General features: G+C 47.2%; 1 protein-coding gene across 10 annotated transcripts in view; it reads right to left on the minus strand.

The window, feature by feature from the left end:
* The window catches only part of SIPA1L3 (signal induced proliferation associated 1 like 3), a 306,933-nt gene that overhangs the window by 28,301 nt on the left and 265,986 nt on the right, over positions 1-12,646 (minus strand). For all 10 annotated transcript variants that reach the window (XM_070398660.1, XM_070398659.1, XM_070398657.1 and 7 more), the window contains one exon: positions 10,040-10,261. In XM_070398660.1, the coding sequence (XP_070254761.1) occupies positions 10,040-10,261 (222 nt within the window). The remainder of the gene's footprint in view (positions 1-10,039; positions 10,262-12,646) is intronic.

Genomic DNA, 12,646 nt, shown 5'->3' on the forward strand with positions numbered 1-12,646 from the left:
AAAAGAAAAAAAGGAGCGGTTGGGAGCTTTAGTCAAAACCACCAGCCTGGGAGAGAGACCAAGATGGCGGCGTAGGTAAACACCGGAGACCGCTGCCGCAAACAACCATTTCAAAAATACAACTAAAAGACTGAACGGACATCACCCAGAACCACAGGAAGGCTGGCTGAAGAGAGACTCTACAACTAGAAGGAAAGAGAACAGCAAATCGAGGCTCAGAGGCGGCGCAGTGTGGAAAATACAAAGGTACCGAGGTGCGCGCGCAAAGCGGGCTGGTGGCTGAGGGCGCGGTTGTCGTTTTCTGCCGGGAGTGAGTCTCAGACTCTGGGCTCCAGATCCGGGCGAGTCTCTAGGGACCCAGACTCAAATGGGAGAAGCGGGATTATCCGGCATCAGTTGGGACCTGAGGGCAGCTTTCTCTCCGAGGTTTTCAGCGGCTGCTGGGGTTCTGAGAAGCAGAGCCTCTGGGAACGGGACTGAGCGTGGCCATAACTGCTCCCTCCGCCCGCCCTGTTGATCCCGCCCCGCCCAAAACCTGCGCACAGCCATTTGCCGATTGCCTCAGGCAAAGGCTGGATTAGCACCTCCCCAGAAGGCAGACGTTTTCCACACAGCTGATTTCCACAGCCAGCCGGCCTGGTGGTCAAACCCCTCTAGTGTTAACTACAACAATTAAGGCTTGGCTAGAACAAGACTGCGCACAGAGACCACAAGGGGGTGCACCAAGAAAGCATAAAAGATGCGGAGACAAAAAAACATGACAGAAATGGAGGATATGGAGCTAAGAATCGCAATTTTGAGGGCTTGCCATAAATTTGTGCAGAGCCTCACGAAAACTAATGAGACCCTCGATGCTACGATAAAGAAATTAGAAAGTAAGCATACACGGACTGAAATAAAGAATATTATACCCAATAGCAGACCAGAGGAGTACAATAATCAAACCAAAGATTCGACAAAAAACACCCAATTGGAAAAGCAAAATGAAAAAAGAATCCGAAAGTGTGAAGATAGTGTAAGGAGCCTCTGGGACAGCTTTAAGCGGTCTAATATCAGAGTCATTGGAGTGCCAGAAGATGAGAGACAGCAAGATATTGAAAACCTATTTCAAGAAATAATGGCAGAAAACTTCCCCCACCTGGTGAAAGAAATGGACTTACAGGTCCAAGAAGCGCAGAGAACCCCAAACAAAAGGAATCCAAAGAGGACCACACCAAGACACATCATCATTAAAATGCCAAGAGCAAAAGACAAAGAGAAAATCTTAAAAGCAGCAAGAGAAAGAGGCTCAATTACCTACAAGGGAATACCCATACGACTGTCAGCTGATTTCTCAACAGAAACTTTGCAGGCCAGAAGGGAATGGCAAGAAATATTCAAAGTGCTGAATACCAAGAACCTACAACCAAGATTACTTTATCCAGCAAAGCTATCATTCAGAATTGAAGGTCAGATAAAGAGCTTCACAGATAAGGAAAAGCTAAAGGAGTTCATCACCGCCAAACCAGTATTATATGAAATGCTGAAAGGTATCCTTTAAGAAGAGGAAGAAGAAGAAAAAGGTAAAGATACAAATTATGAACAACAAACATGCATCTATCAACAAATGAATCTAAGAATCAAGTGAATAAATAACCTGATGTACAGAATGAACTGGTGATTATAATAGAATCAGGGACATAGAAAGGGAATAGACTGACTATTCTTGGGGGAAAAAGGGGTGTGGGAGATGCGGGAAGTGACTGGACAAAAATCATGCACCTATGGATGAACACAGTGGGTGGGGAGTGAGGGTGGAGGGTGGGGTGGGAGCTGGAAGGAGGGGGGTTATGGGGGGAAAAAAGAGGAACAAATGTAATAATCTGAACAATAAAGATTTAATTTAAAAAAAAACAAAAACAAAACAAACAACAAAAAAAACCACCAGCCTGAAAGCAGCCCTCGGCCCCTCACCCAGGCTGGCCAGGCACCCCAGTGGGGACCCCCACCCTGAAGGGTGTGTGACCAGCTGCAAACAGCCATCATCCCCTCATCCAGGCTGGCCAGGCACCCCAGTGTGGACCCTCACCCTGAAGGGTGTGTGACCAGCTGCAAACAGTCATCATCCCCTCTTCCAGGCTGGCCAGGCACCCCAGTGGGGACCCCCACCCTGATCCAGGACACCCTTCAGGGCAAACCAGCCGGCCCCCAGGCCTCTATCCTATATAGTAAAAGGGTAATATGCCTCCCAGCACCGGGATCAGTGGAGCAGCGAGGCTTCCTGGCACCAGATCAGCATGACAGGGTGCAGCGCCCAAACCCCCTGATCGCCCTGCAGCTCTGTGTGTGACAGGGTGTGGCGTCCCAACCCCACCCCCCCTCCACGGGCCCTGCTCTGTCTGTGACAGGGTAGAGCCATAACCTCCCCATCGGCCCTGCCCTGAGTGTGACAGGGGGTGGTGCCCTAACTCCCCTATCGGCCCTACTCTGTGCGTGACAGGGGAGCTCCCCAACCCCCTGATGGGCCCTGCTCTGTGCATGAGAGGGGGGAGCTCCCCAACCCCCTGATGGGCCCTGCTCTGTGCGTGACGGCGGGGGGGGGGGGGCAGTGCCCCAACCCCCTGATTGGCCCTGCTCTGTGAGTGACAGGGGGCAGCACCCCAACCCCCTGATTGGCCCTGCTCTGTGCATCACAGGGGTTGGTGCCGCAACCTCCCCATTGACCCTGCCTTGAGTGTGATAGGGGGTGGTGCCCCAACCCCCCAATCAGCCCTACCCTGAGCGTGACTGAGGGTGGCATCACAACTCCCCAATCAGCCCTGCTCTGAGCCCGACCAGGGGCTGTACCTAGGGATTGGGCCTGCCCTCTGCCACCTGGGAGCAGGCCTAAGCCAGCAGGTCGTTATCTCCCGAGGGGTCCCAGACTGCGAGAGGGCACAGGCCGGGCTGAGGGACCCCCCCTTCCCCCCCGAGTGCACAAATTTTTGTGCACCGGGCCTCTAGTATTTTTATAAAGTTCTAATACATTATATTAGAGGTCATGGTGGTACTGTTTTACCCACAGTGTCTATAGGAATTGCTGCAAATTTACTCCTCGGTGGAAGAACCTTTCATTCCCAATATAAATGACCAATTCCATTAAATGAAACTTCAATTTCTAGACTCGATATAAAGAGTGAAGTTGCTAAAACCATTAAAAAAGGCCCAACTTATCATTATTGATGAATGCACTATGGCATCCAGTCATGCTATAAACGCCATAGATAGATACTAAGAGAAATTATGAATCTGAATGTTGCATTTGGTGGAAAAGTTCTCCTTCTCAGAGGGGATTTTCAACAATGTTTCAGTGTTGTGCCATATGCTATGCGATCGGCCATAGTACAAATGAGTTTAAAGTACTGTAATGTTTAGGGATGTTTCAGACAGTTGTCTCTTAAAACAAATATGAGATCAGAGGATTCTGCTTATAGTGAATGGCTAATAAAACTTGGAGATGGCAAACTTGATAGCAGTTTTCATTTAGGAATGGATATTATTGAAACCCCCTGTGAAATGATTTGTAACGGATCTATTATTGAAGCTACCTTTGGAAATAGTGTAAACATGCAACTCTTTGTCCTAAAGATGAGCATGTTCATAAATTAAATGAAGGAATTTTGGATATACTCAATGGAGATTTTTACACCTATTTGAGTGATGATTCCATTGATTCCACAGATGATGCCGAAAAGGAAAACTTTCCCATCAAATTTCTTAATAGTATTACTCCTTCGGGAATTCCGTGTCATAAATTAAAATTGAAAGTAGGTGCAATCATCATGCTACTGAGAAATTTTAATAGTAAATGGGATCTTTGTAATGGTACTATATTTATTATCACAAGATTGCAACCTAACATAATTGAAGCTGAAGTATTAACAGGATCTGTGGAAGGAGAGGCTGTTCTGATTCCAAGAATTGATTTGTCCCCGTCTGACACTGGCTTCCCATTTAAATTAATTCAAAGACAGTTTCCCGTGATGCCAGCATTTGTGATGACTATTAATAAATCACAAGGACAAACTCTAGTCAGAGTAGAAATATTCCTAACCAAACCTGTTTTCAGACATGGTCAGTTATATGTTGCTTTCTCTCGAGTTTGAAAAGCGTATGATGTTAAAGTTGTAAATACTTCACACAAGGGAAATTAGTCGAGCACTCTGAAAGTGTTTTCACTCTTAATGTGGTATACAGGGAGATATTAGAGTAAGTTTAATCAATTTGTCAATCATTGTTTTTATCAATGTTGTTTTTATATCATGTTTCTGTTGTTTTTATATCATGTTTTTGTTTTTATATCACATTATTATTTACTTATTCATCAATTTATATATTACTAGAGGCCTGGTGCATGGAATTCATGCACAGGGGGTGGGTGGGTGGGTGGTTTCCTCAGCCCGGCCTGCACCCTTGGGGGATGTCCGACTGCCAGTTCAGACATGATCCCCTATCACAATCTGGGACGCTGCATGCACCAGTGACCATACTTTTCATACAGGTGAAAGGCATCTTGTTTGTTGTATGGGCAGCTACATTTTTTTGCCCTGATTATAAAAAGTAGTATATAACATGATCCTTCTGAGGCAGCAGTACCATTTTCCCCATCTTATGGGTGGAAAAACTGAAGCAGAGAGAAGTTAAGTAATTGGCTTTGTCACACAGTTACTAGTATAAGTGTCAGAATCAGGGTTGACCATAAATGTGCAAGCCAGAGTCCATGCATGTCATTGTTGTATCATCCTGTTTTTTCAGTGTTAGAGTAGCCTTACCAGGTTTTAATTTTTAAATCTAAGAGACTGTTCCCAATATACAGGGTAGGGTCCCTAGGCCTGGCAGCGATCAGGGCTGATCTGTGGGGTGACTGGTGGGCGGGGCAACCGGCCCTCCCTGCCCCCTGCTGGCTGGCCCCACCCCGATCGTGCTGCCACCAGTCGCCTCCCTCTTGGGGGGCAAACGCTCATCGTTTGGTCGATTTGCATATTAGGGTTTTATTATATAAGATTTTCACATACATTTTACTAATATTCTTTCATCTTTGACACTTCTATTATAGAGAAAGGGCAAATAGTAATATCAAAATATTTCTTCTAATTAATTTCCTTTCTATTGTATTGTAATAACTATGTATGGTGCCAGGTGGGTACTAGACTTATTGGGGGGGGTATCACTTTGTATAAATATCTAATCACTGTGTTGTACACCTGAAACTAATATAATATTGAATGTCAACTGTAATTTAAAAATTAAAAAATAAAATAAAAAAGAAAGAGAGGAAAACTGAGGAGCTAAAGAGGGGGTAAGCAGCCAATGAGGGATTCCTGCCCTGACCCCCATGTTGTTCTGCCTCTCTAAAGGTTGGGATACAATAGGTCAATCAATTAAGAGTCCTGGGACAAAGTGGTCTAAGGGTGCTGTCTGGCCATCTCCTGAGACGGAGCTGCCAGCATTGACTGGGGTCTGCAGCAGAAGGACTGAGCATGAGGGACCTTCTGTGGCAGATGCTCTCAATTCCCTCTGCATACAGATTCCCCGTCCTTCACTAGCTCACTGCATCTTTTGTTCACCAAAGAGAGCATGTGCTCAACAGGGAGTGCCAAATACAGAAGAGACTGTTCCCTCCAAGAAACCCATCCTCAGAAAATGTGAGTCACTGCCTTGTGTGAGTGTCCTCCCTGAGTCTCTCACATGATGAGATGCTGTTAGTTATCTTGTTGGGTATGAATCCTAGCTCTGCCACTTTTTGGCTGGGTGACCTGGGCTGGGTACTGTGTCTCATCTGGAAATGGTGATAGAAACAGGATCCTTCTCATGGGATAGCCAGGAGAATAAATGGGGCCAACCCAAGGAGAGTAGTGTGGCTGAAGGCAGGGATCCCTGTGTTAGCCACAGCCACTGTCATTTCTCTGGTGGATGCACAGCCTCAGTGTGACCAGAACCAATGAGCAAGGAGGCAAAGAAATATAGTAGATAGATTAGGTAATTGTCCTGGGGGAGATAAGATCATAATATGTGGTGACTTTGTGGGGCCAACAACTACAAAACCAGCATTTGTAATATTTGCAGTAATTAACTTTAACTGAGTGAATTTGGGCAAGTGACTCTATCATTCTGCACCTCAATTTTTCTGATCTCTCCATTCTGTAGTGAGAATTAAATGAGTTAATGCAGGTAAAGGGCTTACAACAGTACCTGGTAGAGCAGGTATGTAAATGTAGGTAAATAAGTTATACAAATGAGTTCTTATGCCTTGAGATAAAATTTCAGTAACAGCATCAAGAAAAACATGATCAGCCAAGCCCGTGTGGCTCAGGGTTGAGCACTGACCCAGGAACTAAGAAGTCACCAGTTTGATTCCCAGTCAGGGCACATGCCTGGGTTGAGGGTTTGATCCCCAATAGGGGGCTTGCAGGAGGCAGCCAATTGATGAAGTTTTTCTCTCTTCAGTGTTTCTATCTCTCTATCCCTCTCCCTTTCTCTCTCTCTCCAAAAAAAAAGAAAAACATGTTTAACCTCAAATAATTAACTGGAAGTGATGATATTTTCTGGAAAACTAGGATAGTGACTCAGAAATGTCTCTAACAATGACAAAGATACTATCTCCAAAATGCTCAGGGAGAGCTTGAACTAGAAAGCTTTATGAAATGGAAGTATATGGAGAAGAGCAATAATTCTAAATTAATAGTATCTACACATATGATGAAAACTTAAGTATCAATTAATGAATATTATAAGAACCCATGAAACTCTGTGTCTTCAAATATTTTATGGATTGTTTACACACACACACACACAGACAGCCTTCCTGGGAAAAAGGAGGTGGCTGTTTGTTTAGGACTGTCATGTGTCCAGGTCTATTTTCTGAGCATCTACTATGTACCAGGCCCTAGTTGAGGTCCAGGTGTCTCTGCTCTCCTAAATCTCTGTCCAGCAGGTGCAACAAAGCGGCATGATGTGCCCTGGGACCTTCACCATGAGGTCAGCAGGAGGGAGGAGCCTGGATGGGGGTTAGGAGGGCTTCTCCGAGTATGGCATGTCTGTGCAGATTGATACCTGAGGGCTGGTGTTATGGGTCTCCCCACAAAAGATATATTGAAGTCCTAAACACAAGGATCACAGAATGTGACCTTATTTATAAATAGAGTCTTTATAGAGGTAATTGAGGTAAAATGAGGTCATTAAGGTAAACCCTAATCCAATATGATTGGTGTCCTTATGAAAAGGGGAAATGTGGACAGAGACATGCACACAGGGAGAACAATGTATGAAGATGAAGGCAGAGATTGAGGTGAATTGGCAGAAGCCAAGAAGTCCCAGATTGCCAGCAAACCACCAGAAGCTGAGAGACAGATGTGGAACAGATTTGCTTCAAGGTCCTCAGAAAGAACCAACCCTGCAGACACCTTGGTCTCAGACTTGTAACCTCCAGAACTGTGGAAAAATAAATTTCTGTTGTTGAGCCACTCTGTGGTATTTGTCTCGGCAGACCTTGCACACCAATGCAGGGGGGTAGGAGTGAGTCAGCTGGGGTTGGAGGCACCTAGCCAGAGGGAACAGCACGCAGGGGAAGGGTGGCCAGAGCAGCTGTCACTGTGGAGAACATAACAGGGCCAGCAGGGCCTGGCCCTCTGGCCACCCTGAAAAGTGGGGGCCTTACAGGATCATATGGGGATGAGGTGAGAATGAGATGCATGGCTCATACTTTCTCTGACGGAGCACCCACAGAGTGCCAGGCAGGTGACAAGTGACCAAGACAGTAGTACCTGCTTTCCTGTGGGGCAATAGGCAATGGAACAGAGAAAAGTGAGAATGATGGCAGGGGCTATGGAAGGATGGGAAGGCCCATCTGAGGAGGGGGCATTAGACTAAGCCCCTTTGGAGCCAGCCAGAAGACCTGGGGGAAGAGTGTCCAGGCATTGGAGAGCCCCTGCAAAGGCCCTGAGGTCAGCACTGTATTTGGCAAGTTTGAGGAGCAGCAAGAGGTCAACGTGGCTGGAGGGCAGTGAGCGAGGGGGAGAGTGAGAGGACATGAAGGCAAGGGGACAAAAGGGAAGATCATGTAGAGTCTGGATGGGAGTTTGGGCAAAACACATGGTGCACTGTTGCCTGGTACAAATTATGTCCTCAGTAAATGTGTGACTTTATCAATAATCCTGGAAAGGGGTAAGCTGCTGGGGATTTTACTCAGGGGAGCGAGGATGTGAACCTAGTTTTCAGAGCGGCCTGAGTGGCTGTTAGGTGTGTGAACTGGATTCTCAGTGTGACTGCAGCAGGCTTGCCTGCCCACCACCATCTCCGGGGACCTGGCTTCTGTCTCCTGACACTTGTCCTTATGAGCTCTGTGTTATTCACACATTTGAATGGCTCCATCCAGGTTAAGAAGGACAACCTTACAAACAGAACGGAGGAAGACAGGTCTGCTCCCACACAAAAGAAGAGGAGCCTTGGCCCAGGTTCCCAGACTCCGAGCCAAGCTCCCTCCCTCACCAGCTGTGTGAGTCTGGGAATGAACAATAGGTCTACCTCATGGAAATCCTGTGAGATTCTCTGAATTAATCGACACACATTAGCTTAGAACCAAGACTGTCGTACAGTGAGGACTTCATAAATGTTAGACATCATTTCCACCTACCTTAAAAAAACAAAAACCCTTTCTTAACTGCATACTCCTCTCCTCACGAACTCCACACACAGCTGCCTCCAATTCTGCCCCACCCTTCTCTCCTGCACCCTCCAGTCACCTCCATGAGGCTCACTCCTACACAGGCATCAGGTTCATCCATTTGACAGCTTTCGGTCCATCACTCTTGGGCTCCCCAAACCTCACACTTGCCTGGGCTCCTCCTTAGGCCCAGTCTTACACTGGGCCTAGTCTTACACCTTCCCTCTTCTCTACCCACATCTGGTCCTGGGTGAGCTCCTCCACTTTATGCTGATGACATCCACATTTCTCTCTCCAGCCTGACCTCTTCCCTGAGCTCCAGACTCCTCCCCCGACTGCCTCCTCGATGTCTTCTGCACATTGCAAATGTAACCCATCCAGGACTGAGCTCCGGAGCTCCACCCAAGCCTGCTCCTTGCTCAGTCCCATCTTAGTTCAAGGCTACAAGAGCTGCTATCATCTCTACCTTGCCTTCTTTCACACCACAGCCAACCTGCCAACAACTCTGTCTACTCCTACTACAGAGAATCTATTCCGAAGCAGCCCTTATCCTCCTGGGCCTCCAGCCTGTTCCAGCCTCCTTGTCTCCTGCCTGGACTGTCACAGCAGCTCCTCACAGGCCCTGCCCCACCTGTAGAGGTAGGGGCCCCAAGGACACCCAATTTAGATAATGTTCCTCCTCTGCTCCACACACTTCCGTGGTGCCACCTCACTTATAGCAGATGCCAAGACAGGTCACAAGACCCTCAGTGACCTGTCCCCATCGTCTCTCTGATCTCACGTGCTCACGCTGTTCCAACCACTGGCCTTCCTCCTACAGACCAAGCATGGGTCTCTGCAGTTACTATTCCCTCTGCTTGGAATGTTCCTCATCCAGACACTATACAGTGCTAGCCACTGACTGACCTACTATGTGCTTTTCTTTTTTTAAAAAAAAATATTTTTATTGATTTCAGAGTGAAAGGGAGAGGGAAAGAGAGATAGAAATATCAATGATCATAATCACTGATTAGCTGCCTCCTGCATGCCCCCCAATGGGGATCAAGCCCACAACTTGGGCATGTGCCCTGACAGGGAATCGAACCGTGATCTGGTTCATAGGTCGATGCTCAACCACTGAGCCACGCCAGTTGGGCACTGTGTGCTTTTCTTAGTTATCCTATTTATTCTCTGTCTCCCCAACCAAAATGTCAGCTCTCTGAGGGCAGGGACCCCAGTGGACCTGTTCACAGCTGTACTCCCAGTGTACGGATTGGCACAGTGTCCTGATGATCAGTGACTGAGGTGTCACTGTCTTCCCGGCCCCGAGACACTCAGCCTTTGATCCTGCATTGCCTTAGTGGGTGACCAGACACTTACTTCTTTGGGTCAGTGAAGGGAAGTGGCCGTGGCGGGGTCTCATCTGTTCTCTTCCACCCTGTTGGGTGTTTATTCCCCACAGGCTGCTTGGAGAAGAAGGACTTGGGGACGGAGGCAGAGAGCTGGAAGGAGCTGGACTGGGCCAGCTGTGAAGGTTGAGGAGTCTCTGCACTGGTAGTTTTGTAAACTTGAGCAGGGTACCCAGCCCTTGAGTTCATGTCACTGCAAAGTAAAAATGAAAGAATTAAGAGATGAAATTTATCCCATATCACAAAACAGATCTGTTTAAATGTACTCTTGGGAAATAAAAATGTTCATTAAACCAAGAGACACATAAATACATTGCTGCTGCAGAAAATTCTAAAGGTACAGCTGCTGCACAACACTCAATCCCATCAGGAATGCCCTTCTAACACATTTAGTTCCTCTACGAGAATCTAAAAACATAGCCCTCTATGGGTGGATGACCCCCTGTGAGATTCCCCTCCTCCTAGGGACAATCTACACATCTGAAGGTGGGGATCCTGACTGCCTGTCTATAGGCAACCATAGCTTACAGTTTGCTCTATGGTCTTAACCTTTTCCTATGCATTAAAATACACACAATCAGAAATAGGGGGTACGGGGAGTGAGGATTATGTTTTTATATAACTGAGATCATGTTAATATATTGTACTGTAACTTGTGGGTTTTTTTTTAAAAAGTAGACTGATTTATCTTTTTTTAAAATATATTTTATTGATTTTTTACTGAGAGGAAGTGAGAGGGATAGAGAGTTAGAAACATCGATGAGAGGGAAACATTGATCAGCTGCCTCCTGCACACCTCCCACTGGGGATAGGCCTGCAACCAAGGTACATGCCCTTGACCGGAATCGAACCCAGGACCCCTCAGTCCGCAGGCCGACGCTCCATCCACTGAGCCAAACCGGTTAGGGCAACTTGTGGGGTTTTTAACTTAAAATATATATGTGATGTAGCTCTTCATTAATTTTAAAGACATCTACTATATATCAGACACTATTCCAGCTGACCTAATCCAAACCATAGCTCAATATCACAAATGCTGAATACCTGTGGAATTAATGCTACAACAAACCTCATGCTGTTGACTAGGACCCAATTCTTGCGGAGCCAACCGCTTATACGACGGAGGCAATTAACTTCTTAATGAAAGTCAAGTTCCATCTTATATAATAAAGAGCTAATATGCAAATGGTCCATCATGCTCTCATGCCATCACGGCTCAGACACTCAATACTGGGGAGAAAGAATGGGGACCAGCCAGGCACAAATGAGCTCATGAGAGAGGAATGGGGACCAGCTAGGCTGTGGCCCAGGAGAGGGACAAGCTGCCCACCCTGCGGTCCTGGGCACCAGTGGCTGTGCTTGTGGCTGCAGCCCAGGAGAGGGACAAGTCACCCACCCTGCAGTCCCAGGCACCAGCGCCTGCAGCCCAGGAGAGGGACAAACCGCCCGCCCTGCGGTTCCAGGTGCCTGCAGCTGTGGCCCAGGTGAAGCCGCCTGTCCACAGTCCTCTGCGGCTGCGGCCAGCCCGGGTGAAGCCAGAGTGGGTTCTGGGTGCCTGCAGCTGGCCAGAAAGAGGGAAGCCTGGGTCACGGGTGCCTGTGACCGGCCAGAGGGAGGGAAGCCTGGGTCCTGGGTGTGGGGCAAGGCAGAGGCGGCTAGGGGCGATCAGGCCAGCAGGGAAGCAGTTAGGAGCAATCAGGCCAGAAGGGGAGCAGTTAGGGGCGATCAGGCAGGCAGGCAGAGGTGTTAGGGGCAATCAGGCAGGCAGGCAGCTGAGCAGTTAGGAGCCAGTGGTCCCAGATTGCTAGAGGCAGTTGGACATCCCCCAAGGGGTCCCAGATTGGAGAGGGTGCAGGCTGGGCTAAGGGAGCTCCCCATCCCTATGCACGAATTTTGTGCACCAGGCCTCTAGTTTCAAATAAGAGGTATTTAATGAGAAAATTAATGCCTTTGGAGTATAAGTCAATAAATCTTTTCTGCCCTGGTCAGTTTGGCTTAGTGGTTAGAACATCAGCCTGTAGACTGAAGAGTCATGGGATTGATTTCTGGTCAAAGGATGTACTTTGTTTGCAGGTTTGATCCCTGACCCCAACTGGAGCGTGTGTTGATTGTGTCTCTCTCACATCGATGTGTGTTTTCTCTCTCTCTCTCTCTCTCTCTCTCTCTCTCTCTCTCTCTCTTTTCTCCCCCTATCTCCTTTCCACTCTCTCTCTAAGGATCAATGGAGAAAATATCCTTGGGTGAGAATTAAAAAAAAATAAAATAAATCCTTTCTGAAGGTCAATTTAGCAATATTAGAGGGGTGGGACTTCTGACTATGACCTAGTGAGGAGATTGGCAAATCTTGGACCCCAAAAGCATAAAACAACCATTTGACAAAAACAACCATTTTAGTACTCTGTAAATTGACTAATGGCATATAACAAACCAAGATTCATTTATGCTTAAAAAACTGCTGAACTTCAGGTAAGAAGAGAGACATCTGAGGCATCTTGGCCTAGGGCTCCTCCCATCCCCCTGCCCAGTTCAATGAACAAGGAAGTTTGGCCACAGTGGAACGTTTGAGATAGTAAAAGCA

Source organism: Myotis yumanensis, unplaced genomic scaffold, assembly GCF_028538775.1.
Source record: "Myotis yumanensis isolate MYYU_CA2020_CCGP unplaced genomic scaffold, mMyoYum1.0.hap1 SCAF_18, whole genome shotgun sequence".
NCBI lineage: Eukaryota > Metazoa > Chordata > Mammalia > Chiroptera > Vespertilionidae > Myotis > Myotis yumanensis.